Below are 25601 nucleotides of genomic sequence, written 5' to 3'. Positions count from 1 at the left end.
CTGGGCTCCAGCTCACAGCCCTCTTGCTGTTGCCATGGGCACTAAAAGCCCGGGATGAAGCCGGGATTAGCCACAGCAGGTTGCTGAGTGGGCTGGAGGCCTCTGAGCTGTGCCCGGGGAGATGCGGGGACTCCTCCCGCACCCTGGCATGTAGACCGAGCCAGTCTTTAGGGCTCGTGCCCAGCGCCAGCGCTCTGGCCCAGCATTCCCCCTGGTGCCCAGAGTCGGGGACTGGGGCCCCAAGCCATGAGCAGGAGCTGAGAATACACTCTCGTGGCCTGGCTTGGGCTCTGTGCTCCCGCCACCCTCCATGACAGCACACTGGGGCAGTGGCTGGCCACAGCTGGAGGGAACACACAGAGCCGATTTGAACCCAGCTCCTCACGGCCATTCAGCAGAGCCATGGCCCACCTACCTAAAGACCAGGGAGTGAGACACTGAAGTTCCGCTGTCTTAAGCCAGTGAGTTTGGGGAGCACGGGCGTCTTTGTGTCTTTGGGTTGCTAGAAATGTATTTCTCACATTTCTGGAGGTTGGGAAGTCCAAGATCAAGGCACCAGTAGATTCGGTGTCTGGGGAGGGCCTGCTTCCCGGTTCACAGTTGGCCATGACCTCACATGGTGGCATCTCTCTGAGGTCTCTCTTGTAAGGGCACCAATCCGTTCCCGAGGGCTCCAGCCGCATGACCTAGAGGCCCCCCTCCTTACTCCGTCACACTGGGGATTAGGTCTCAACATGCAGATGTGGGGGGTGAGTACACATTCAGCCTAGAGCTGGGGTTGTTTGTACACAGCAATATCACAGCGAAAAAGAAAGCTGACTAATACGTGACCTCTAGGAGTTTCCTCCAAGAGTATCCTATGCGTTAGAGGTGCTCAGAACTGTGCCTGGCACCCCTCCAGCTGCGTGAGCGCGAAATAACAGCTTGCGCACCTGTTGTGTGTGCGCTCTGGGAACATGCTGGGAAGTGCGACTTATTTTCTTTTTTTTAGATTTTATTTATTTAGACCGTGCGGGGGGGGGGGGGGGGGGGGGGAGAGGGAGAGGGAGGACCCCCCAGAGAGATCGGGACTTTGCCCTGGGCTCCTGGTAGGTGACCTGGAGGCTCTAGGAATGTCCTGCCTGATAAGACTATCTTTGTTTACCTGGAGCCTCGGTCACGCAGAACAGTCTGACGGTGTGATTTACAGAGGGGCTGGAGACTGAGGTCACCATGTGGGCGGCCAGCCGTGTCTATGTGGCCAACCCCCCAGGGAAAACCACGGACACCCCGGCGTCTCAGTGCGCTCCCCTGGTTGGCGGTACCCCGAGCGTGCGTCATCATGGAGGCTGGAGAATCAAATGCTGCCCGCAGGACTTCCCCGTGTGCTCTCTCCTGGGCCCCACCCTTGTCATCTCTGCCCTTTGAGGATTGCAATCTGCATTCTTTCGCTGTAAGAAACCATAAACACGGCACAGCCAGAGTGGCTTTTCTGAGTTCTGAGTCCCTCTAGTGAATTCCTGAACCCGAGAGTGGTCTTGGGGTCCTCCCCCGCCCCCAACTGCACTGCCCCCCTCCCTCCCTGTGTGCTCCTGGATCACCTTCCAAATAAACTCTTTCCCCACAAAGCCTTTGCTCAGGATCTGCTGCTTCAGGAAACGGACAGCACAGCGGGACGCACAGGGCCTCTGATAGAAGCCAGACAAACGTGCCACCATGAGAACAGTCTAGGAGGGAACGGGGACACCACGGGCTTGATGTTCTCGAAGAACACCAAACCCAGAACCACTGCCTCCCATCCTGGACACATATCATGACGAGGATCCCACAGCCGCCGAGGACGGAGCTGGGACTCGGGCCCACGTGACTTCAGAGTCCGTGCCTTGGGCCTTGCTCAGGCTTCCCTGGCAGTGTGCGAATCGGGGGGGGGCCCATGCCCATCCGAAGGCCCCCCCACACACTGGCCAGCCCCGCCCCTCCCTCTGTAGGAAGCGATTCTCTTCACCTCTGTACCTGCGTGCGCTCCATCGTCTCTGCCCAGCCCAAGAAGCAGGGTTCACTGTTTGTTACAGATGACCTTTATTTATAATGCAAAAAAGGAATTATAAATCACTTTCCGGACTGTTTTGATATCTGTAAAACAACTTGTAAAAAACGGAGCCACTCCTCTGCAAGTTCTTGCGTGTGTTGACCTCATGCACACCCGACTGTGTGGCCCAGGGCTCAGGGAGGGTACGTTTGTCCAGGAGAAAGCCTCTCCCTCCACCCCGGTGGCCGTCACCATGACCGTGTGGGCGTGAGAGGTCTGGTCAGCTCAGCGGGGCCCGGGAAACTTGGCTCTGCATGGAGGCAGGGCCGGCTGATTCCTTGCTCTTCTTGCCACATTGCAGCTGGTCAGGTGCCGGATTCTTTCGTTTTCCCATCCAGGGTCCGGCGTGCTCAGCGCATCTGTCCCGGGCAGCCACGCCCCCAGGGACATGTGGGGTTGGGGGCCCCTGCAGCAGGACAGTCTCCGACCTGTGCCTCCTCCTCAGGCTTCGGGGTCTATTTCTCCATCCTCTGGGCACGACCCTGTCTCATCCAGCCAGACTAGGAGGAAGACGAGGAGTCAGCATCTGGGCGGGCACCCACCACATCCAGGCTCCCTGTCCCCCAGACCTCCAAGGCCAGGGCCTCTGGGCTCCCTGCTTTGTACCAGCACCCCGAACTCCCCCCCACATACAGGCGGGTACGGCTGTTGACAGGGGACCGGGTGACACTGGGTCTGTGGGCCTTCCCCACGCACCCTCCGCCCACACCCAATGCAGAGCTCGCCCGGGGCCCTGGCTGAGGCTCCTCGGATTGTACCCCTGGGCCCCACCCTTGGCTCAGCATCTTCGGGGAGGTGCCTTCAAGGCCGGGACTGGACGGGAGGTCAGGACCTCCATGACCCTGTCCTAGAGATGGGAAGTTGAGGCCCAGAGCGGGGGAGACCTGCTCCAAGCCAGCCAGGGGGGCCCAACCCCTCACTGCCTGGGGAGGCCCAGGTCTCTGATCATCACTGGGAGCCAGCAACACTGGAAGAAGTGCTACCCAGGTCTGGAGTTCTCCTCCTGCCCTAAATACCACTGGTGAGAATATGAACAACACCGCCCCTGTGCAGGGCGTGAAGTCAGACCCTGTCCTTGTCACCGGATCCTCCCCAACCTCTCTGAGGCACCATTTTACAGATGGGGAAATCAAGGCTCAGGGAGGTAGCCCCTCTTGCTCAGTGTCACAAGGTGCTAAGTCACAGAGCAGGGATGTGAATTCAGGGTTCTCTGACCCCGAGGTCCGTGCCTTTTATCCTATGCCTCCGTTCTCTGAAAGGGGAAAAGCAGAGGCACGGGGTCCGGGGGGGTAGGACAGGACGGTACGCCTGTTCAGGCCCTCTGCGCTGATCCACCCCTGCAGCTGCTTACGCTTAAAGGGGCCTCTCTGGGGTTTCGGAATTCCTCTGCGAGCCAGGGACTCTGACCCTGTAAAGTGACCCTGAGCCTGCCCACACTCACATTGGCCCCGGGGGCAGGGACGGGGGTTATAACCCCATTCTACAGATGGGGACACCAAGGCTGGCAGGGCAGGGAGCCTAATGGCAGAGCAAAGGGCCTGAGCCTCTGCTGCCTGCACTGAGCTCTCTGGTTGGACACAGAGCAAGAGCCCAGCTCTTCTCCCACCTTGCTGTGTGCCCTCGGGTGAGTCATTGTCCCTCTCTGGACCTCAGGTCTCCCATCTGTAAACTAGAGATAAGGGTGGTTTTCACAGCCCTCAGGGTTGGCAGGAGAACAAACATTGTGAGAAGCCTTCAGCCCAGTGCCTGGCACTTGGGAGGGTGATAAAGGAAGGTGACCCAGGGTGAGTCATTACTGAGAATGGCCCAGCACCCGTCCCCGCATAGGGCCCGGCCCAGAGGGGGTCCAGTGGGTTCCTCCCGATCACCTGGCCTGGTGGGCAAGCTCAGCACTTCTGGAAAAGTCTACCCAGCCCCCCCCACATCAAGCCTGGTCAGCCTGTGCTCCCAGCAAGAGCCAGGCAGGACTGATGTCCTGACGGCTGGTTGGCTGACTGATGCGAGCCACTGGGAGGGCGCCTAGCCTCGGGGCCACAGGGCAGGCTCCAGATCACACGGCTGGGTCTGAATCCCAACCCTGCCACTTACCAGCTCTATGGTGAGCATCTCACCCTCTCTGACCCTCAGTTTGCCCATCCGTAAAACGGGGATGAAAACAGGACCTAGCCCAGAGTCACCCTGAGGATTCAATGAGAAACTGCTCACTGCTAACATCAGTATTTTTTATTACTATTATTCACAACGGCAGCCTCAGCACCTCGCACAGGTATGGCCCCCTAACTCTCTTTGATGAACAAATGAACAAGCCGTCCCACCGGCTCCAACAGTGTCCACGGTGCCCACAGGTGAGGGCACGGGTCTGCACCTTTCTCTGGAAACAAGCCTGTCTCCTCCCCACTCCCTTAAGTGAGCAGCATCTAGGAGGCCCGGAGAGCAGCTGGGCCCAGACGTGGTGTGTTTCCAAGGCTGTCCTGTCCAGCGGAACTGCTGTGGCCGGCCAGACGGAGCACTAGTCCCCAGCTGGCAGGGGAAGGCACATCCATCCATTACCTCGCTGGGCCTGCCCAGCCCCATCCATCACGCGCCCCGGCTGCCGGCAGGGGCTGTCTAGCTAATTACTTAATAGGCCACATCTTGCTGAGGCTGGTGCGTGCGAGGGGCCCTCGGTGGAGCGTACGCAGATCCCAGCATAAATTTTTAACAAACCCCGGCAGGTGGGGACGTGAGCTCAGACCCACGGCACAAAGGGGGGCCCCCCGGGAGCTGTCCCCAGCCAGGCCCCCCAGACAGCTTGGCAGCGGTGGTGGGCGCCTCACCTGTCTGCCTGGAGTCCCGTGGCAGCATCATGCCCGTGGGGGTCGGGGGGGTGATGATGATGTTGGGCACGTCCAGGTGCTTGTCGCTCAGGACGGGGGCCTCGTCATGGCTACTGCTACCGCCACACATTTTAAAGCCTGAGAGGGCAGGCCGTGGGACACACAGGTACACACACACACACACACACACGACAGGGAGACAAGCATCAGTGGCCGCCTGGAACTGCCCGCCGTGGGCTGCCTGCCGGCCTCCCTCCCTCCCCGCCGCTCCACTTTGCACACACGGGGAGGGACCCCCCACTGGATGGCCTGTCCAAGCTTGCATCGTTCGGGGAGGGCACTGAGTTGTCCCCACTTTGTCCACTGACGTGGCCCCAGCGCCCAGAACAGGGCTCTACACGGACGCGAGCCGCGCAGCTCGAACGGGAACGCGGCCCGACCGACGCGGAGCCCTGCCTGCCAATACCTCTCCCCCACGTCACCGTCCGAAAGGGTGTCTGTGACATGGGGCTCATTTGTCCCTGACGCATTGGACTGGATTCCCCAGCGGAGCTGCCTGAGCCTGGCATTTGCTTTGGGCAGAGACGTTAGGTTACAAATTTGGTGTCTTTCAGCGACAGGGGGCTGGTCAGGTATTCTGTTTCTTCCTGTGTCAGTTTGGGTAAGCTGGGCTTTCCCAGCCATCTGTCCATTTCTTCCACAGCCGTGAATTTGTGGTCCTGCAGGCTGCTGCTAATGAGGTTCAGGTGACCCGGCCACACCCGGGTACAGACCTCCAGCTGACAGAAAAGCACCCCCAAGTCATCCACATCACACGCCTTGCTCCATGCTTCCCCTCTGAGTCAGTGGAACCACGATGCGCTAGAAACCAGAGTGTGCGCCACAATTCCTCCCTTTCCTGCTTCACCCTCCAACCCCCGAGACAAACTAACCAATCACAAGCCCGCAGGTGCCATCCCTCAGCATCTTTGCAGTCCTTCTCTCTCCCTCCCCATGCCCCTAACCAGTCTCTGGGCCAGAAACTGCGAACCTGATCATACCACATACCTGCGGGACCCTCACTAACTCTTGACAACCAGCTATAAGCAGTAGCTCCCAAAGTGTGTTCCCTAGAACATTGGCCTCCTGAGACTCCCTCAGGAAGGGGTCCCACAATCACATGAGTTTGGGAATACCACATATTTGAATGTTGACTGGATCCCATCTAATCTATCTTTCTCGTGGAGATTCTCTTGCATGTTAGAGAGAATTAAAGGCTCTGAGAAGTCCTGCAGTAGGGAAGCAGCTTTCATTGAGCTCAACCCTGGGCTTCCTGAACTTAAGTAACCTTGGGGTCTGTTTTTGAAAGAATGCCTGTTAACATCTCACAGAACCATGAGTTGTGAAATACATTTTGGGAAATGTTGATCATAAATTATAGCCAGCCTTCACAATCTGGCCTGAACTACCTGCAGCCTCATTCCCTGCCACTTGCCCACACTCCCCAAACTGCTCACAGTTCCCCAAAAGCCTGGGCTCCCAATGCCTTTGGGCCTTTGCACATGCTACTCTCTCTGCCTGGAATGTTCTTTCTTCCTTTGCAGGGCAATGGGCTCCTGCTTACCCTTCAAAGCCCAGCAAAATAGGCTCTTCTTTGGGGAAGATGTCCCAGCACATGCGATCCCTCCCTCCTTTGTCCACCTACACCGATTCATTCATCAATCTTCTTGCAGCACTGATCACACTGTACTGAAACATTCGTTCTTAATTCTGTCTCCCTTTACCGTGAGCATCTGGAGGACGGCCAGTGTCTCATTCATCTGTCTCCCTTGGGCCCACACAGTGCCTGGGAGAGAGCAAGTGGAGTGCTTTAAACTGGAAATGACCTTCAGGCACTGCCGAACTGCGTGTAAAAATCCTTGTCTCTAGACCCCACACCACCTTGTTTTTCACCCTTGTTTTTCATGACATTTGCTCAGGCATCTGGGTCCCTAGTCAACAGCAGGAGCTGGGGAATGGGGTGATTGTTATTCCCGCTGCTCCTCAATGGCCCCTGGGGGGGGGGCGGGTCAGTGGTTCTCAAGCATGTCCCCAAGAGGTGGAGTCTGATCCACCTCCCCTTCTGTGTGGATGGACTTAGCATGGATTCTTGCACACGGCATATGACGGAAGGCATGGTGTGGGACTTCCAAGACAAGGTCACAAAGGACTGCGACTTCTTCCTTGCCCTCTTGCTCTGGGGGAAGCCAGCCACCATGCTGTGGGGACAAACAAGCAGTGTGTGGTGAGGGACTGAGGCTTCCTGCCAACAGCCCTGTGAGGGAGCCACCAGGAGAGGGAGTCCTCCAGCCCAGTCAAGTCTTTGGATGACACTGCAGCCCTTGCTGACTGCTTAAATGTCACCCTACAAGAGACCCTGAGCCAAGAGCTCCCAGCAAAGTTGTTCCTGAATTCCCAAGCCACAGACACAGAGATAATACATGTTAAAGCCACTGGGTTTGAGGGTAATTTGTCATACAGAATTGGAAGCTGATGTGGTCCCCATAGCTCGCCCTGACCACAGAAGGAGGAAGGATGGCGGGTGCGCAGTGGGAATGCACAGTACCCACTGTGCTGTGGGAAAAATCACAGAGGGCTTCTCAGGGTGACCTCTGGCCACCTAAGGGGTGCCCCTCTGACGGGCAGTTCATGCCTGGACTGTCAAAGACAGCCTGTTTGAATCCACAAAAGCATGAACATCAGGTGACCTAAAGCAATGGAATCAGGCCAATTTCTTGGCCCATCTGCAGCTTGACCTGGGCCGTGTGCTCAGAAAAGCTGCCAGCAACGGACACAGTGGTGAGCACACTGGCTCTAAATCAGGCCAACTGCTCGCTATCCGTGCCACCCTGGGCAGGTCACGTCTCCTCTCTGGGCCTCTGTGTGGGAAAGAGGTCTGGCCTCTGTGCTCGGCTTCTGGGAGGCCACCTCTAAGCCCCTGGGCTGCCATGCCTGGCAGGAGAGGATTTGTTTGCCTGGGGGCCCTGGTCACTTTGGAGAGTCCAGCCACACGGACTCTGGGTGACACCCAAAGGGACTGGAGACAGATCTGCCTCATGGGCAATCAACCGTGCCTTTGTAATGGAGTGCCAATGTACTTGTGTCCTTGGGTTGCTGTGACAAAGGACCACAGACTGTGGGGCTCCAACAACAGAACCTTACTCTCCCCCAGTCTGGAAGCCAGAAGTCGAGAGCTCCGTGCCGCCAGGGCTGGCTCCTTGTGAGGCCGCGAGGGAGACCGTGCCCCATGCCTCTCCCCCAGCTCTCCGTGGTTTGCGGGCAATGTTTGGTGTCCTCTGGCTTACGGACACATCACCCCGATTTCTGCCTTCATCTTCACACAGCTTCTCCCTGTGAGTCTCTGTTTGAATGTTCCCTTTTCATGGGGACACCAGTCATATTGGATCACGGATTATAATCCATAATAATCCATACCGGATTATTACCCTACTCCAGGATGGCCTCTTTTTTTTTTTTTTTTTTTTTTAAGGTTTTATTTATTTATCTGAGAGAGAGAATGGGAGACAGAGAGCATGAGAGGGGGAGGGTCAGAGGGAGAAGCAGACTCCCCGCTGAGCGGGGAGCCCGACGTGGGACTCGATCCCGGGACTCCAGGATCATGACCTGAGCCGAAGGCAGTCGCTTAACCAACTAAGCCACCCAGGCGCCCCATGGCCTCTTCTTAACTAATTACATCTGCAACAGCAACCCCATTTCCAAATAAGGTCACGTGCTAGGGTCCTGGGGGCTAGGACTTCAATATATGAATTTTGGGGGCCACAATTCAGCCCAGAACACCCAGTAAAAACTCTGAACACTAAGGCTCAGGCGATCTTCCCTGGTTGGCACCATTGTGTGTGTGTGTGTGTGTGTGTGTGTATCACACGTTTATACCAAGAGTGTAATGCATGTGGGAGCTCTGTCTGGAACTTTCCTGGACTCCGCCCCACACACTCCCTCGGCTCAGCTGGTTGGAATCTGTGTCCCTTCCCCCGTAATAAATCATCACCACGAGCACAAGAGCCTCCAGTGAGTTCTGTGCGTCTTTCTAGGAAATCATCGAACCCCTGAGCCTGCAGCTGCTGTCAGGAGTGAGGCTGTTCTCTGGACTGTGTTCCCTCTGACTTCCTGTTTTCACTGACAAAACTGGGTGGCCGGACCCACGTCTGTGGGAAGAGGATGACACGATGCCTGGCAGACGGCCTGCTCCCTCCCGGTGAACACAGCAGACTTCCAGCCCTGAAGCCCGATCCTCTTTCCTCCCTGGGTGGTTCCCACCCCCACCCCCCAGAATCGGCCAGGCCAGTTAGTTCTGCGGGAAGAGGCCAGGTCTCCTCATCAGACTCCGAGCCCCTCAGGAGCACCCACTGAGGCCGCCGCCAACTTGATTGAAAGCAGTACAACCCAGAACGTAATGCAAAGGAAGCCGCTCGGAGGAGGCGGTCCTGTTACCCCTCTTAATGGCTGACATCTACGGATTATTTGCTGCACGCCATTCACGGTGCTGAGAGCCCGATGGGCGCTTTCTCCTTCGGTCTTCACTGCTCCCCGCTGAGGTGCGAAGTGTAACCAGCCCCATCTCATGGATGTGGAGACTGAGGACCAGAAGGAGAAAGCACTTGCACTCAGTTGAACAGCTGGTGTGGGGTGGAGGCCAGGATCGGAACCCAAGCCCAACCTGTCTGACTCTGCAAGCTGGTGCTTCTCGTAACCACAATTCTATATGATGGAGCTGGCCAACTTTCTGAAAGGGCCGGGCGGGAAGTATTTTTTACTCTGGGGCTCTGCAGTCTTCTGCTGCAACGGCTCCACTTTGCCATTGTCACAGGAAAGCTGCCACTGACGACAGGCAAATGAATGAGGGCCTGCGTTTCAATAAAACTTTATTATTTCTTTCTTTATATTTAAAGTAGGTTCCAGGGACCAACGCGGGGCTTGAACTCACAACCCCAAGATCATGACCTGAGCTGATACCAAGGGTCCCATGCTGAAACCGACGGAGCCACCCAGGCGCCCCCCAATAAAACTTTATTGACAAAAACAGGCGGCGGGCCGGATTTGGCCCAAGGGCTGCGGGCCGCCAGTCCCGAGGCCCTGTAACCTCCAGAAGTCAGGGAGTGTGGATCTGAAACCTGCCTGAGGTCCTAACAGGCAGGAACAGAAACTCAAAAGCCTGAGGCTGCTTAATGCCAAAGACAAGAACAAAATCTGAGCCCCGCCTGCTGTTCTAAGTGACAGTACCTCACCTCGGATGGGTGTTGGGCTCGAGGAAATGAATGAATTCACATAAAGCCCTTGCCCAGCAAGCCAGGGGCCTAGAGGGTGCTCAATCCCTGTTAGCTTTCTCTATAATCATCCATAAAGAGTGTCTCATGGAGTGCTGGCAACAAAAGGAAGCTCTGATTATTGTTATCTGTTAACAGGAGGGAGCCTCCCTGCTCCCTCTCCGAGGCCCCTTCCTCCGCGAATATTCCCAAGTTCTAAAATAAAATGCTAATAGGGAAGAGCCACACTCCTCCCGGGGCCCCACATTTGCATTTTAACAGGTTCTGGGAGCTTGGCGACAAAGCCCACATTCTTAATCAGGAAGCATCAGGTCACTCAGTGGGCCCTGGAGAGATGCTCAAGGCAGAGAGGAGGGAGGGGAGGGGAGGAGGGAGAAAAGGAGGAGGGCGGGACTCCAGCACTTCTCAAATCCCCCCCGGGGGCCGCCCAGCTTCGAGCAGAGGTGGCTGAGCAGGAGGGAAAAAGCTCTCAGGAGATAAAGCCTACTTTGGGGATTAAAGACAAATGCCAACCCTGCCCCAGACAAGGAGCTCATTTGTGCTAAAGCCAGAATTGTTACTTGTTAATTACGTGCCTGCCTCAGGCCATTAAAAGCCCATTTCCTGAAGAGGTGGGCTTGGCTGGGATTCCAGGGGGCCAGGCCCCAAGGAAGCAGGGGGTGGGGAGCAGACCCCAGCGTCCCAGAAATATTGAAAGATTTCGGGGTGCAATAGGGACCCTGTGCGGGAGGATTTCCAGCGGGTGGAGGTCACCTGACCTTGACTGGGCCCCTGCTCTGGGGCACACACTGTTCTTGGTCCTGGATTTAGAGCAGGCCAGACTGCCAAAACCCTGGCCTCCAGGAGCCAGCATTCTCTGCGGGTGAAATGGGGAGACGCTGGGCTGCGAGGCCAGACTTCCTCTGAAACCTGGTTCTGCCCTTTTCCCAGCTCGAGGGGAGTGGTTTTCCATCTTGGCTGCTCACTGGAAATCACGTGGGAAGTTTGAAAAATACCGATGGGGACCCCACCCCCAGAGAGCCCGATTTCACTGCTCTACTCAGGCCGCCAGGATTTTTTTTTTTTTTTTAAGTAGGTTCCAGGCCCAGCATGGAGCCCAGCATGGGGCTTAAACTCACGGCCCTGAGATCAAGACCTGAGCTGAGATCAAGGGCTGATGCTTAACCAACTGAGCCACCCAGGTGCCCCTGGGGCTGCCAGGATTTTTAAAAGCACCCAGGTGAGTCTAACTTGCAGGGAACCCGCAAGCTAGGTGACTGTGTGAGCACAGGGCCCCACTCTGAGCTTGTTTTCTGGCTGTAAAAGGGGTTACACCGGTCTTGTAGGCATGAAGTACCTGGCATGGGCCGTGGGGCTACCCAGTGCGGGAGACGTGGCCAAGGGTGAGCCCGCTGGCTGGCTGGCGCCTGGGGGAGACCGGGGTTGGGGACCAGGCCGCTTCCTCACACCAGGGAGTGTGAGGGTGCATACTGGGCCCACGGCTGTTCTGCAGGCGAGAAAACCAAGGCTCAGAGAAAGAAGGTGCCAGGAGGGCCCGCAGAGGCCCGGTCGCTCCCACCTGAGCTCCCGCCCTGCCCCTTCTGGCATCAGCCACCACTTCTCATCCTTCAGAAGCCCCGAGCCAGGCCTGTGCTCTGCTCAGGATGCCCCAGTTCCCTGCGCAGCTCTCAGCAGCCCCCAGGCCACTCCCAGGCCGCAGCCTACACCTGTTGCCCTCGGCAGGCTTCATGGCTCAAGGGTGCCCTCTGCTGCTTCTTTTGAAAATGGCACTCGGACCGGCACCCAGCTTGGAGACTCCGCCTGGGCCCAAGTCCCTGGGACTGTGTCCACTCTTCCCAAAGGCACCGTCGCCCACACAGTGACTCTGCTGCGCTCACGATGTAGTGGAGGCCAGAACGTACACCTGGGCTTCAATACACCTGGTAATGACTCTACCTCTTTGGGCCTTGTTTCCTCACCGGCAAAATGAAGGTAAATAATCGTCCCCACCTCCAGGGGGCGTTGAGGGGGGATTAAGACCCACACTGAAGTCCACACTCCAGCCAAGGAGGGTGCAAACGCTATGGGCATTTTGCAGGTGAGAAATCCACAGAGTCGGCCCTGCGGAGCACGCTCAGTAAACATCAGTGGTGATTAATAGCACGAGATTCTGATCCCAGCACTTATTCATTGATTCAGCCAATACTGAGCACCTACTGGGTGCCACCCAGAGGTTGTTACTCCTAGCCCCCTGAGCGCACGTCAGGGACCTGGTCCCACCCTCGGTGTGGGACAGCTGGAGTGGGGGCGGCTCCCCCAAAATATCCCTGCTTCCAACTTAACCCTCGGAGACACGTTTTCCTTATTGGATCGGACCGGCCCGGGGCTCCGGGGGCTCCGGACCCTGACTCTCAGTTCTGCCGGCTGGCTGGCTGGGACCCCGCCTCGCTTGGCCCCGGCCTTCTCACCTGACGCTCCCTTCCCTTAAGGCACGGAGCCGGGCCCCGGGGAGGTGCTCAGTCGGCAGGCAGTTAGTGAGCACCCCCTACGTGCTAGGCGTCATTCCCGAGAAAAGAGTCTCAGCATGTTTCTCTGCTCCTCCCCCCATACTGTGCCTTCCTCCACCCTCCAGGCCCCAGTGTGCGGAAGTGAGGCCCCAAAGATTTCTGCGTCACCTGGAAAAAACCCGAGAGGGCCCCGCCAAGCTGCAGTCCGGAGGGCTCACGTTGCTGAGGTGGGAGGGGGGGGCGCGCTGTGTGAGCTCCTTGAAGGGAGTCATCACGTGGTCCTCCCAGTGAGGCCGACAGTGGAAGAAGCCCATTTTCCAGATGGACGCACTGAGGCATAGAGGAGTCAGGCCGTGCCCAGGGTCCTGGGGGACCTGACACGGAAGCTGCCTTCCCAGGGCCAGGAGGCAAACACTTTCCAGAGCCTGGGTCAGTAGTAAGAAGCAGATGATGGGAAGGAGCAGCAGGACTGGGTCAGAAGGGGGGAGTCAGAAAAGGCTTCCCAGAGGGGCCAATCGGAGGGCGGCAGGAGAAGCGGAGGGAAGGAGAGGGCACTTGGGTCAGCTGCAGCAGGCACAAAGGCCCTGGGGCAGGAACGGGGTGCTCCGGGGCCAGCACTAATTCCTCAGAGATGACCGGATGTTGGAATTAGTGTAGGTCTTTCAAAAAACAAGCGGACAAATGCCTCCAAGGGTTTCAGATGCACTTAATCTTTTTTTTTTATTCCAATTAAGCAGAAAGCCTTGCGTTATTATGGATGAGGCAGGGCAGTGAGGGCGGTTTTACCTTTTCGAGGCAGCCCCGGCCCAGTGGAGCCCGCCGTGGATGTTTTAAATCTCTTTTTAATTAAGGAAAAAGCCCCAGCTTGCGTCAGGGATGAGCTGCTGGAGTGAGAGCCCGGGAGGGGGAGCCGGAGAGAGGGTGGGGCGCGGTGAGGTGGGGCGAAGGCGCCCCCCTCCCTGCCACCTGCAGGCTGCCTGCCTGCCCGCGCCCAGCGCCAGGGCGCACTCCGGTGGGCTCCTGGCCCCGGCTCCGGACCCCAGCCTCTCCGGGAGGCTTCGTGGGTCTCGGCCACGGGGGTGAGGGTGCAGTGCGAACCCAAGTCAAAGAAAGGCGTAGCATCCGGCAGCGGCCCTGCCTGTGGGAGTCCCTGCTGTGAGCAGCTCACGGTTCCCCCGTGGCCCATGCCTTGTGAGGGGGCTGCCCTGTGCACGGGAGGGGGTTTGGCCTTGGTCTCCAGAGGCTGTAGCACCCTCTGGCTGTGATGCCAAAAAATGTCTCCAGATGCAGCCAGCCTTTCTTGGGGGGTGGGGTTACCAGATAAAATACAAATTCAAAAAAAAAAAAAAAATACAAATAATTTTTTAGTATAAGTCCCGTGCAATATTTGGGACATACTTATACTAGACAGTTATTCCTTGTTTACTTGAAATTCAAATGGAACTGGGCATTCTGTTTTATGGTTCCCCCCCCCCCATAAATCTGACAACTCTAGGTAATGAGGTGGGGGGGGAGCAACCCCCTCCCGCCACCGCCGAGATGAGAAGTCAAGAACCACTGTCATGGCTGTTACAACTCACCACAATAGCTCGGCCTTTCTGAGCAGGCCCCGGAGAGCTGCTGGTTTCCTTTGTCCCTTGTGGCCGGGCCGGAGCCACGGGAGGGGGCAGCGGGGTGGCCCTACTCTGCCTTCCACCAGCTGTGTGGGCTGAGCAACTTTCTTACCCTCTCTGAGCCTCTGTTGGCAAACTCACAGAGGGGATAACAGAGGGGGCTATCCACCTTGCCTCCCTTATTAGGGTAAAGATTTGAACTTCCGCCCAGGATAGTGACCTGTGAGCTGCAGGGCCCCCCTAAGGATGTGGGATGTTAAGTGGAAGGTGTCCAGCCCGTCTCAGAGGCAGGAGGTGAGCGAGGCTATCCTGAGCAAACCTGTGAGCTCCTGGGGGAGCCCGAGCCCTGAGGATGGGGACGTGTCTTCCCAGCAGTGGGCAGCTGATGCGTGAGAGGGGCCACGGATGGGCGGCCACACAGCAGAGCAGATCAAAAGCTCAAGACCCAAGTGGCATTTGGCATTTGGGACGCAGAGCGGCAGCACGTGCCACCACGGACAGCTGAGGCTGTGGCTCCGCCCGGGAGGCCTGGCTGCCCCCTTCAGTGTGCTCCCCGGTCAGCTCCCCCCTCAGCTCCACATGGGCCTTTCCCGGGCTCAGAGGGCAGCCGATGCTCTGGGATCTGGCACTGGCAGGGTGCAGAGATACCGGACAGCGGGCAGCCCCTGCCCTGCATGCTGCTGGGGCCAGTGCGAGCTGGGAGAGCCTTCCCGGGGCACAGGCTCCTCTGCAGGGGGCAGGAGGGGAGCCCCGCCCACGGCTCGAGCGAGCGCTGGCCCAGAGCAAAGACGGGAGCCATGATGAGAACCCCCCATCACCTTGTATCGAGGGCCTGCTGTGCCCCCTACAGGTGTCAGCACCTGAGATTATCTAAGCAACACCCCTGAGGGGACTGCAGTGGCCCCACCTGACAGTGGGGGAAACTGAGGCAAAGACAGGCTGCACCACTTGCCCCTGGTCACACAACTGCTGCCCACGGCACACGCCCCGTCCCAGCAGAGGCAGCCCCGTGTTGGCTGTAGAATTGTTTGCTGACAAGCTGCACCGCGTGCAAGGGTGACAGACAGGAAGTGCCCCCAGCTCCGTCCCAGAGCACCCCAGCCCTCACATTGCAGAAACTGAGGCTCGGGAGAAGTTCGTGCCTTCACCTTGGCTGTCCCCAGTGACTCCAGAGGAGGGTCTCAGAGGAGTTTCGGGTGTGGCTTGGGCGGTTTGAAGCTCCCTGCTTGACAGAAGAGGTGACACACACAGAGGTTGGGGGCAGGGAAAAGACAGAGGCGGGAGCAAGTGACCTGGGCTGGTAGGAGTCAGGGGAGGGGTCTGTTTCTCGATGAGAACGCTGGTGGGTGTGTGGCCCCCTCCCAGCCTGCGTCCTTGCTCTGCCCGTGTGTCGTACATCAGTAAGAAGGCAAACCTTTCTTGCAGAAATGAAACTTCCCCGAGATAGCAAGAGTGAAAGAAAAAAAAAAAAAGGCCGTTACCACTGTTAGCTTAGTCATTCCCCACGTGGAGGATGCAGGGCCTTCAGCTGCAACTCCCAAGGTGACATGGCAAAACTCTCAAAATGACAAGGGTGCACGCCCTCCGACCTAGCAGGGCTACTCCGCGGAATGTCCCACGGCCAGGCTCCCTGGCGGGTGAAAGGCGGGCTGGGGACGGTGAGACCGTGAGCGTGGGCCACACGAGGGACTACCATGCCTCTGTCCACGAGGGAGCCCGTTCCCGCACCTGCAGATCCATGGAAGGAACAAGGGGCGGAACGGCGGGTCTAATGCCACCACTCATGTTGCAAAGAGGAGAGGGATATGCCCAGGACCATGTCTGTGCATGCATGGAATATTCTGGAAGGAGACCCAAGGAAGCAGTAACTATGGCTGCCTCCAAGCAGGTGGCTAGGAGAGTGGCAAGGGCAGACTGACTTTTTATTACATATGCTTTTGTACATTTTACATTCTGTACCACAGAGGTATTTTATATATTCGGAAAATAAAGTAATGAAAAAGAGAAATAAAACATTTTCTGAAGGGGGGCTCACACAGACAGATGGACTTAGGAGGGAGGAAGGAAGAAGGTGGGCCATGCTGCTGGGAGAGGTCTGATCAAGGTCTGATCAAGGTGATGGGGTGAGAGAGTAAACAGGAAGAGAGAGGCAGGAGTGGGGATGGGAGTGCTCCTTTTCAGGAGAGTGGCCCCGTGTGTGGTCACCAGGCCCAGGTAAGTCGAGAGTGAAGTTCCCAGAGTTCTGGGGGTGGGGACGCTGGGCTCAGCTGGTCCCTCCAGGCCAGAGACATCGGCCGATGAAGACTCCAGCCTGTGGGCCCTGCTCTTGGCTGACCCCCAGCCACCCTGTTCTTCATAGCTTCTCCCCTTGGAGGCAGTCATGGTTACTGTTTCCTGTGTCTCCTTCCAGAACATTCTCTGTCTCCATGTACAAACACCCTCCCAGGCGTATTTGTTTCCTTTTTCCAACATGCATGGTGGTGTTAGACCTGTCGTTCTGCCCCTTGTTCCTTTCACTGAACCATGCGTGTGGGACATGGTTCCCTAGCTGTTCAGACGGAGCTGCCGTCCTTTCTCCCACCTTCATGGTCTCCCCTGCACGGCCCCCCTTCTGACTGACACATGGGAAGTGCATGGTTAGGACACCAGTGTGGGCCGCCAGCAGCTGAGGCCGGCTGTGGGGGTGGCTAGGACTCAGAGGACAGGCGTCCTGGGGCCTGTGCCTTTTTGGCCCACAGGCTCTGGCCCCACAGTCCTGTGGCCTGAGTAGATGTCATGCTTTACGGCCCAGGCTTGTCCCCAGGGGGCTGGAGTGCTGCATGCCGATGGTTCCCTAGGACCTGCCTGCCCCCAAGCTGGGAGGGACTGAAGAGGGGCACTCAAGGAACTTAGGGTACACAATTTAAGGGGGCCCCATCCTCAGGGCCAGGCACACCCTCACTCTCCTCATCTCAGCCCTGCCCAAGGTCATGCCCCTCCTGACACAGCCCTCCAGCATGTCCAGGAGACGGGCAGGTAAAAGGCCTGTCCCCCTCGATCTGGGACAACTGTGCAGGGCCATCTCAGCTCCAGAGCCCCTGTGCACGGAAGCCCAAGCCTACCCTGAGTATTGGTCCTCAAGCACTCCCCAGGCCAGCCAGCTTGACTGTGACCCTCTCGGCCATTCCTCCCTCCTTCCTCAGGATAGTAGGTGCGGTGTCAGGGTTTGGGGGGGGGGGTTGGTTAGCCTAAGCAGGACATGGGGCTAAATCCAGGCCATGAGCCAGGAGAGCTGCTGGCTCTCCCATGGGGACAGGGCGGGGCCAAGTTAAGTACCATCTGCTTTGGCATTTAAGATAGTCTCTGATTATCCACCCCTCCTTGGAGCAGGTGGGGGTCTCCCTGCCCTCTGAGCCCCTGCCTCCTGGGTTTCCAGCCAAGCCAACCTTGTCACCTTGGGCAGTGAGCCCCCAGCCCAGGTTCCATGTGACAAGCAAGGATGTTGGCCCCGGACAGTGGTTCTCACCCTGGGCTGCGCAGGAGAATCAGCTGGGAAGTTTCATAAACACGCTGGTGCCCAGGACCCCCACCCACACCAACTGAATCCCCACCCCCTGGGGAACGGGCCAGAGCTGCACCATTGTGAAAGCCTCCCATGTGATTCCAACGTGCATCCCTGCAAGTCGGAGTCGCCTGGGAGGCTTAGACCCCCGGTCTGCCCTGATTCTAGTGCTCCCTACTATTGATACAAGAAATTCTCGATACCACACCTCAGCTGCCACGGCCCTGCCTGCCCCAGGGACCTCAGCAACTCCTGCTTGGCCCCTCAGCCCCTCACTCCTGTCACACGCCCCTCCTCTTCACTGCCCTTCGGCTCACCAAACTTGTCCCTGTCTCAGGGCCTTTGCATCCGCTGTTCCCTTTGCCTGGAACACTGTTCCCTGCCTCCGTGTGGCTGGCTCTGAGGTCGGGGCCTCGTGCACAGTATGACACCACTTCAGTTCCCTTTACTGCTGTCACCACGCAACCCGCCGGCCTGGATCTTGTGTTCACGCACTCGTTTCTGCCTCTCCTGTGTGGGGACAGGGCTCTGAGCCGTCCTTAGCCCTTCCCTGGGGCCTGGTGCAGTGCCTGGCCCGGAGTGGATGTCCAACAGCTGCCTGCCGGACAGATGGAAGGTCTTGTGGGAACACAGTGCTGGTCTGGGCTCTGTTCCCCACAGGGAGGGGGTTTAGGCAGGCAGCGAGGATCCCCGTGGGCAGGAAGCTGCAGCCCACTGCACAAATGGGAACACGGGAGCTCAGTACACTAAGACATTGACCTTGGCCACGTTCTACCTCGATGCGGGCCCCACCATGTCGCCTTCCTTTTAAACATATGAAGCCCCCCAAAGCGTTCTGAAAATGGCTCAAAATGTACTAGCCGAATGGATGCCTTTATTCCTCTCTTTATGTGGAGCCCCCAGCCCCCACTGGAGTAAACCCCAAATTCCCTGCCCCTGGTTCCACCGTCTCCCAGAATAGCTCTTCCAGGCTTGCTTGCTTCCCTGGTGCCACCCCTGCCCTGGGCCAGGCCACAGGTTTCTGTCCTAGCACGCGGCAGTCGGCACTCAGGCGGCTGCACTGAGTAACGTTCACCTCTCTCTCTCTCTCCCAGCTCCATGCGGTCCAGAAGCACAGCCGCCTTGCTCATGTCTGAAGCCCCGTATCTGGCCCTGGGTGGGTGCATAGTAGGGATGCAGTCGATGTTTGTGCAGTGAGCAGTCTCTCGACCAGCTCTGCCCGCAGCGTCGGACGGCTCGAACCAAGAGTTTGTCCTAAAAGGTGTATGCGTTGTGACGCTCATCTTCGCTGTGATCTGAGGCTAGTCTCAGGCCTCCTAATACCAGGCAAAAATGGGCATCGTGACCACCAGCCCCCAACCACCCACGCCTGGGTTACAGGCCAAGAGGAGGAGAGGCCCTGAGCCCCCTGCAAGGGAAGTGGGAGAAATGCCTGGACAGTCAGGGGCTCCGGGGAGGGCAGACCCGTGTCCCCAGTCCCTACCATCACCATGTCACCTGCTTGGCACAAGAGACTAAAGACCCCACTAGCATCGGCCAGATCCCAACAGTGGGCTGTCCTCCCAAACAGATGGCCGTCTTCCTCAAGACGGTCAAGGTCACAAAGAGGAGCTTCTGAGAAACTGTCAGGATCAGAGGAGCCTGAGATGTGACAAGTAATTGTAAGGTAGGCTCCTGGGACAGCAAAGGGGCCTGAGGGGAGAACAGGAAAGCTGAACAAAGCACGTGCCTTATTGGTAATAATATATCTGGACTAGTTCAGGGGCCGTGATGAAGGGACCAAGCCGATACAAGCCTTAACTAGAGGGGAAACTGTAAATCTGAAACTACTTTCTGTAAATCTAAAACTGTTCTAAAAAATAGTCATTAAAACACATGAACAAGCCACCAAGCCCGGACAGTCTCCATCTCCTGGTGCCCTTGCCACCTGGTCCCAGGTGTCCCCAGAAGGACAGTCCGCTGGGACCAGCCCGGCCCAGAGCCTGTCTCCTCGGCGACGCTGTCATTGGCCAGGGCTGGCTCTGGCACCCTCCGGGGAACCCCAGAGACCACAGCGGCCCCCGAGGTGGCCCCCACAGGAAAGCCCACACCTCCAGACTGACTTCCCTTGCACCTGCAGCTGCCACCAGAATGGGAAGGTACAGAGGGCCAGGGCAGACAGGAAACCCTGTCCACTGGGCACCATCTTCAGTGCCAGTCTATCTCAGATAAGCCTCAAAACCTGGCCCAGGAAATGTCCCCACTCATCACTCCATTTTACAGATGGGGTAGCTGAGGCTTTGTTATGTGAAGAGATTTGTACAAGGTTGCAGTTGGTCAGGGACACACCTGGGATCTGAACTCAGATCTTTCTGACCCCAGAGGCAGGTCACCAGTTGTTCTCAAACTTGAGCAAGCACTGGAATCCCCCAGAGGGTTTGTTAAAACCCCCCCCGAGTTTCTGACTCAGTAGGTCTGGGAGGGGCCCATGCGTCTGACCAGTTCCCAGGTGATGCTGAGGCCTCAGCTCTGGGGCCCCTATTGCTGCTCACAAACCCACAAACCGGGAACCCACTCACCCCTCCCCTGCCTACTGAGCCAAGCCCCTCCAACCGGCCATGGGACGCGGGCCAGTGAGAGTGGCCCTGTGCCTCAGTCTCCCCACTGTGAAGTCACCTACGCTGCCCAGCTGTAGTGAGCACAAAATAGGCAAATCAAGGGACCCCATTCTGGGAGCAGCTCCTGGCTCAGTGATGCCCGGACCAAAGCCAGCCCTTCCGCCAGAGGGCACGGGGAAGCTGCTCTTTGGACAACGGAGCACTCCCACATGTCACAGCTGCCGTGGCCAGGCCCTTGGGCAGCAGGACCCCACTCCCAGTGCTCCGCTGCACCCACTCTCCTTTGGGACCGGAAACAGAAGGATTTCGGCGCAGCTGTGTTCCTCTCTCCCGTGCCGCACCCTCCACAGGTCCCCACCTCGGGCTGAGTCTTTGCCATCAGACCGGAGAAGCACCTTCCTGCCCCGCGTGTGCGGGGCTCAGGGGTGAAGTGACTCATGGTGGGGTGAAGAGTGTCCCCCCAAATCCACGTCCACAAAGAACCTCAGAACGTGACCTTATTTGGAAATAAGGTCTTTGCAGATGTGATTCGTTAAGAGTCTTGGGATGAGATCATCCTGGATTTAAGGCTGGCTCTAAGTCCGAAGACCGGTGTCTTTCTAAGAGAAAGGACACAGAGACACAGGCAGGAGGCCGTGTGAGGACAGAGGCCGACCCAGGAGGACGGGCCACACGCCCAGGAGCGCCTGGAGCCCCCAGGGGCGGGAGAGACAGGGAGGACCCTCCCCTGGAGCCTTCGGAGACAGCGTGGCGACCCTGCTGGCGCCTCGATTTAGGACTCGTAACCTCCAGACTGTGGGGGAACCCATTTCCGTTGCTTGAAGCCCCTCAGTTTGGGGTAATACGTTTCGGCAGCTCCAGGAAACTCTGACACCATCTTACCGACTGTGAAGATGAATGAGAACGTGTTGATAACGTTTCTGGCTACAGCGACTACTTCAAATGTCAACTTAAAATGTTTCCTCCTGGAGAGGCCATACCAGTGGTGGTTGAAACAAGGCCTCTGGAACCAGCGCTCCCGGGGTTCAGATCCCACCGGGTCCCAGCTGTGTGGCCTCGGGCCAACGGCACTGCCTCTCTGTGCCTTAGCTTCCTCATCTGGAAACTGGGGATCCCAGGAGGACTCACTTGGTTGTCGTGGAGACAGGGGAGCGGATCCACACAGAATATGCACAGAACAGGGCCCTGTCCAGGCTGAGCCCCCAGTAAGAATTCACCATGTATTCTAATTACTTGACTGGGTCATTCTGATTTCTGGAATTCATCCCAAAGAAATAATGATTTTAAAAATCAGAAATCAAAGATGTTCAAAACGGCACGATTTACAAAAGCAACGAGTTGGAAACCACCCAAAGACCAACGCTTGGCGGGATGTGACCCAGGCGTTAGAGTGTGTGGAAAGACATACCAGTGGCAGCCAGACAGGACACACAGACATGTCGCAGCCCTACAGTGGGGTAACACCACGCTTGCGGGCGGAGGGCCCAGGCGGCGAGGGCCGAGAAGGTAATTTGGACAAGGGTGTGCAGGGAAGGGGCCGAGGGGCACCTGGCGCTTTGCAGTTGCTGGGCTGTGGCCCGTCCCTTATGGGAGAAGGAGCGTTGGGGCCTCTGGGCGGGTGGGCCTGGGTCGTCTTGGTGAAGCACGGAGAGAGGGTCTGGTGCTCAGCTCCCCGCCCCCCCGCCCCCCTCCCCCTGCCTGTCACACCCAAGAGACCTGCCACCTCCCGACATCAGGGCTGGGTGAGGCTGGTGTGGGTAGAGGGCTGGCAGCCCAGGGCCGGTGGCAGGCCCCAACGAGCTGCAGTGAAAAATATGTGAGCAAACCTCGCTGCTCCAGCAACATTCCAGCCCTTTGCTCCTCCAGGGTCTGGCTGGAAGGAGGCCCTTTTAAAAGCCCCCCAGCACCAGGGCTCTCAGTCCTGTAGGGAGGGAAATTGCGGGGGGCATGGGATGTTCCCCAGGGGCTCTCCGGGTCTGAAGTGTCTGGGTCTCCTCCCCTGGGTGGTCCCCGCCTTGGGCTGGAAAGGAAGCAGCCCCAGGGGTCCCTCCAGGGCCTTGGTTAACTCATCAAAGATGTCCTGGCCCAGCAGCCAAAAGGGGAGGCAGCCCCGTGCCCACGGAGGAACGAATTGGATAAACCAAAGGTGGTCTATACACGGGAAATATAAGTCAGCCTTAAAAAGGAAGGCTATTCTGACACCTTGAGGACATTCTGCTGAGTGAAATAAGCCAGTAAGGAAAGGGTAGATACTGGGTCACTGCTCACATCGGAGGCCCTTAGAATAGGCAAATTCACAGAGACGGAAGGTAGGATGGTGGGAGGGGGGCTGAGGGGAGGGGCTGGGGAGTTGGTGTGTGCCGGGGACAGTGGAGAAGGTCTGGAGGTGGGTGGTGGGGACACCTGGCGCAACAACATGAATGTACTTAATGCTCGGGCACTGTACACTTAAGAACGGTTAAGACAGCAGATTTTAGGTTACATATATCTTACCACGATTAAAAACCAAAACCAAAAGCTTGTCCTGAATGCCCACCCTGTGCCCGGCCCTGGGGACACCTGCCGCGAAGTCTAAGGGAGGAGGGTCCCTGAGCTCCAGGGGCCCTGACTGGATGCAACCCCTGGCCGGCCACCCCCCCAGATTCTCGGCCCGCAAATGCCCCCCACTCCAGCGTGGGCTCAGCCTGCGGTCTCAGAGGGGCCAGGCCCTGGAGGGAAGTGGCTTGCGCACGGCTCTCCAGCATAGCTTCCCCACCTTGCCAACGACACTCTGGTTTTCTCCAGGGGACCCACTGCCCCGCACTTGCGCGGTGTCTTGGAGGAACTGTCCATCAAGATGCCCCACCCCCTGCCAAGGGGGCGGAGCATAAGCCCTAAGCGGGGCCAACCAGATGCTCTCCTAAGCTCACCCATCCCAGCAGCGGGACCGAAGGTGGTCCTTCACTCTGGCCTGGACCTTCCCGCGCGCTTGACCTCCTGCGGCGAAGGGATGGGGTCGGGGGCACCTCGGAAGCATCCAGGAGGTGAGTCAGGGCGGCTGGGCATGCCACACGTGGGCGAGGGGCCATCAGAACAACTCCCAGATTTCCGGCTGGGGAGCATTTGTCGCTGAAGAATGGGCTTCAAGGGGAGAGCGTGGGCCACTTTGGTCTGAGGTGCCCCTGGGCCATCCAGACGCCGGACAGAAAGGTCTAGGGCACAGGACAGGGGTCTGGGCTGCCTCTGCCAACACCTGCCACATTCCACAGCGATTCTGTGTCCTTCTGGGACCTTCTCCCTGTTGGCCTTCCCCAGCACCCAGTGGGTCGGACCTCCTAGGTCAGTGATAACAGGCCCGCGGGGTGGACAGCAAACACCCCGGGGTGTGCCTGTCGGGGGCTCTTCCTCCCTTACTCTCCACGGTTGGGACTAACGCCCCTGAGGGACAAGCCACGGCCCAGGGGCATGGCGACTGTCCCACACCACTCACCTGTCCGTGCCAGGGAAGGCCTGCAGGGGCGCTCAGAGTCAGAGCAAGCCTTTATAAGGCAGCTGCTGGGTACAGGTGCTTTCAGTGGTGGCCGGCCCCCCCCCCAGGGTGTACCCTCCCACTCTCTCCGGCCTCATTCCTTCGCCTCCCCCCACTCCCCAGCCCCAGAGGAGCTGGTGGGGAGCTGCCCCCCTTACCTTTCAGGCAGGACAGCTGAAGCCCCATGGCGGCACCTCTGCGGGCCTGTGGAGAGAGAAGGGGCTCGTCGGTGTCGGCCACGTGCGGCCAGCCCCCGCCCCGCCCCCGTCCCCCGGGCTCACAACAGGAAGTAGTGGGGAGAGAAACCGCCAGACTGGCGAGGTCAGGGTGAGTGCTGACTACAGCTGGGCCGGGGTTTGCTCAAAGATGAGTCTGTGCGGTGGAAAAAACTTTCAGGCGCCTCAGAGCTGAATATACTGGAGATCCGAGTGTGGGGTGCAGTGGAGGTGAGCGTGGGGCCGGGGGCTGACCTGGCCTTTCTTTTAGGGTCTGCAGAGGTGGCTGGCTTCAGAAGGAGGAGCTGGAGGATGTGAGGATCCTCGGCCAGGCTGCGGGGCCAGCGGCCCTGAGGCCACCATGATGGGCTCCGCTTGTTAGGGCCCCACCCCTCATTTAAGAGGCACGTACTTTGGAGATCTAACAGATTAAAGGCACCTAGCCTCAGTCCAAGGGAGTTAAAGTTGTCTCACTGTTCCCCCCCTCGGCCAGCAATGGGATGCGTCCTTGGTGTTCTGAGTGATGAATAAAACAGGCAGCAGCTGATGGTGCTCAGCACCTGTGTGCTCGTGACCACCCTCAGCGACAGTCCCGGGGTGTGCTACGACCGTTCCCACTCACAGACGTGGAAATCAGGCTCAGGGAGCCGGGGTTCCAGCCCTGGGGCTGCCCCGACCTCGGTCTGGGGCCTGTGAGGCTCATCCCTCCATTCACAGGGAGCTGCCTGTGTGCCAGGCTGGGGGCGGGGAGAGGCGTGGAGGGTGGCCACGAGAGGGGCCCCTCGGATCTCCGACGCGGGTGTGACCGAGGCCCCATGTTGTGCTCTGAAACCCGTCATCCCGTCCTGCCCGGAGGCTGGCATCCTTGGCTAGGAAGTGCTGGGGTCCCCCAGGCGCTCACTACACAAGCTGCGCTGGCGGACCAGCAGCCTTGGCCCCCCTGGGGGCTTGTTAGCAGTGCAGCATCTCAGGACGCCCAGATGCATGGAGCCAGAATCGGTATTTTAACAAGGCCCCCCGGGAGCCCTGTGCCTGTTAAGGTTGGAGAAGCTCGCTCTGGGTCAGAAATTGTGGAGCCTTAGGATGGAAGACGGGGGTTTCGGGGGGGTGGTGCGGTGGGGGGACAATGAGGGTGTGGAGGAGCAGCTGGGAGTCTGGGAGACATGCAGCTCAGGAGCTGGTGGGACCAGGAGGGGCTGGCTTGGGGAAACCCAGGGTGAGGGCTTCAGTTTCATCCAGGTTGGGTTTGTGGGACAGGTAGGAAGGAAGGGGGCCTGGAGACAGGCTGGGGGGCTTGGAGACGAAGCGGAGAGCACGAGCGAGTGGGAGGGAGAGAGACAGGCCAGGAGAGAGATAGACAGTGGTGGAATATCTCTTAACTTGCCGGCAGGCCCTGGAGCTGTGTGTCCTCCTGGCTGGACCAGAGCCTGGCTCAGCCAGGTGACCGCAGGGGA

General features: G+C 58.3%; 1 protein-coding gene across 1 annotated transcript; it reads right to left on the bottom strand.

The window, feature by feature from the left end:
* Window positions 1-2486: 2486 nt before the first annotated feature.
* On the bottom strand, window positions 2487-24106 carry CUNH16orf74 (chromosome unknown C16orf74 homolog). The gene is made up of 3 exons (XM_032389837.1): window positions 24091-24106; window positions 4885-5022; window positions 2487-2568 (listed from the first exon to the last, which is right to left on the bottom strand). Exons 2-3 carry the CDS (start codon window positions 5012-5014, stop codon window positions 2510-2512), a joined length of 189 nt encoding a protein of 62 aa, XP_032245728.1. The 5' UTR covers window positions 5015-5022; window positions 24091-24106; the 3' UTR covers window positions 2487-2509.
* Between the last annotated feature and the right edge of the window lie 1495 nt (window positions 24107-25601).

Source organism: Phoca vitulina, unplaced genomic scaffold (assembly GCF_004348235.1).
Source record: "Phoca vitulina isolate PV1807 unplaced genomic scaffold, GSC_HSeal_1.0 scaffold56, whole genome shotgun sequence".
NCBI classification, from domain to species: Eukaryota; Metazoa; Chordata; class Mammalia; order Carnivora; family Phocidae; genus Phoca; species Phoca vitulina.
This window is presented reverse-complemented; position numbering and strand designations above follow the sequence as displayed.

Coding starts and splice junctions, on each gene's coding strand:
- CUNH16orf74 (XM_032389837.1), bottom strand. CDS start 5,014: ATGTGTGGCGGTAGCAGTAGCCATGACGAGGCCCCCGTCCTGAGCGAC. Junction 2,569..4,884: donor ACGGGACTCCAGGCAGACAG/GTGAGGCGCCCA, acceptor TCTTCCTCCTAG/TCTGGCTGGATGAGACAGGG.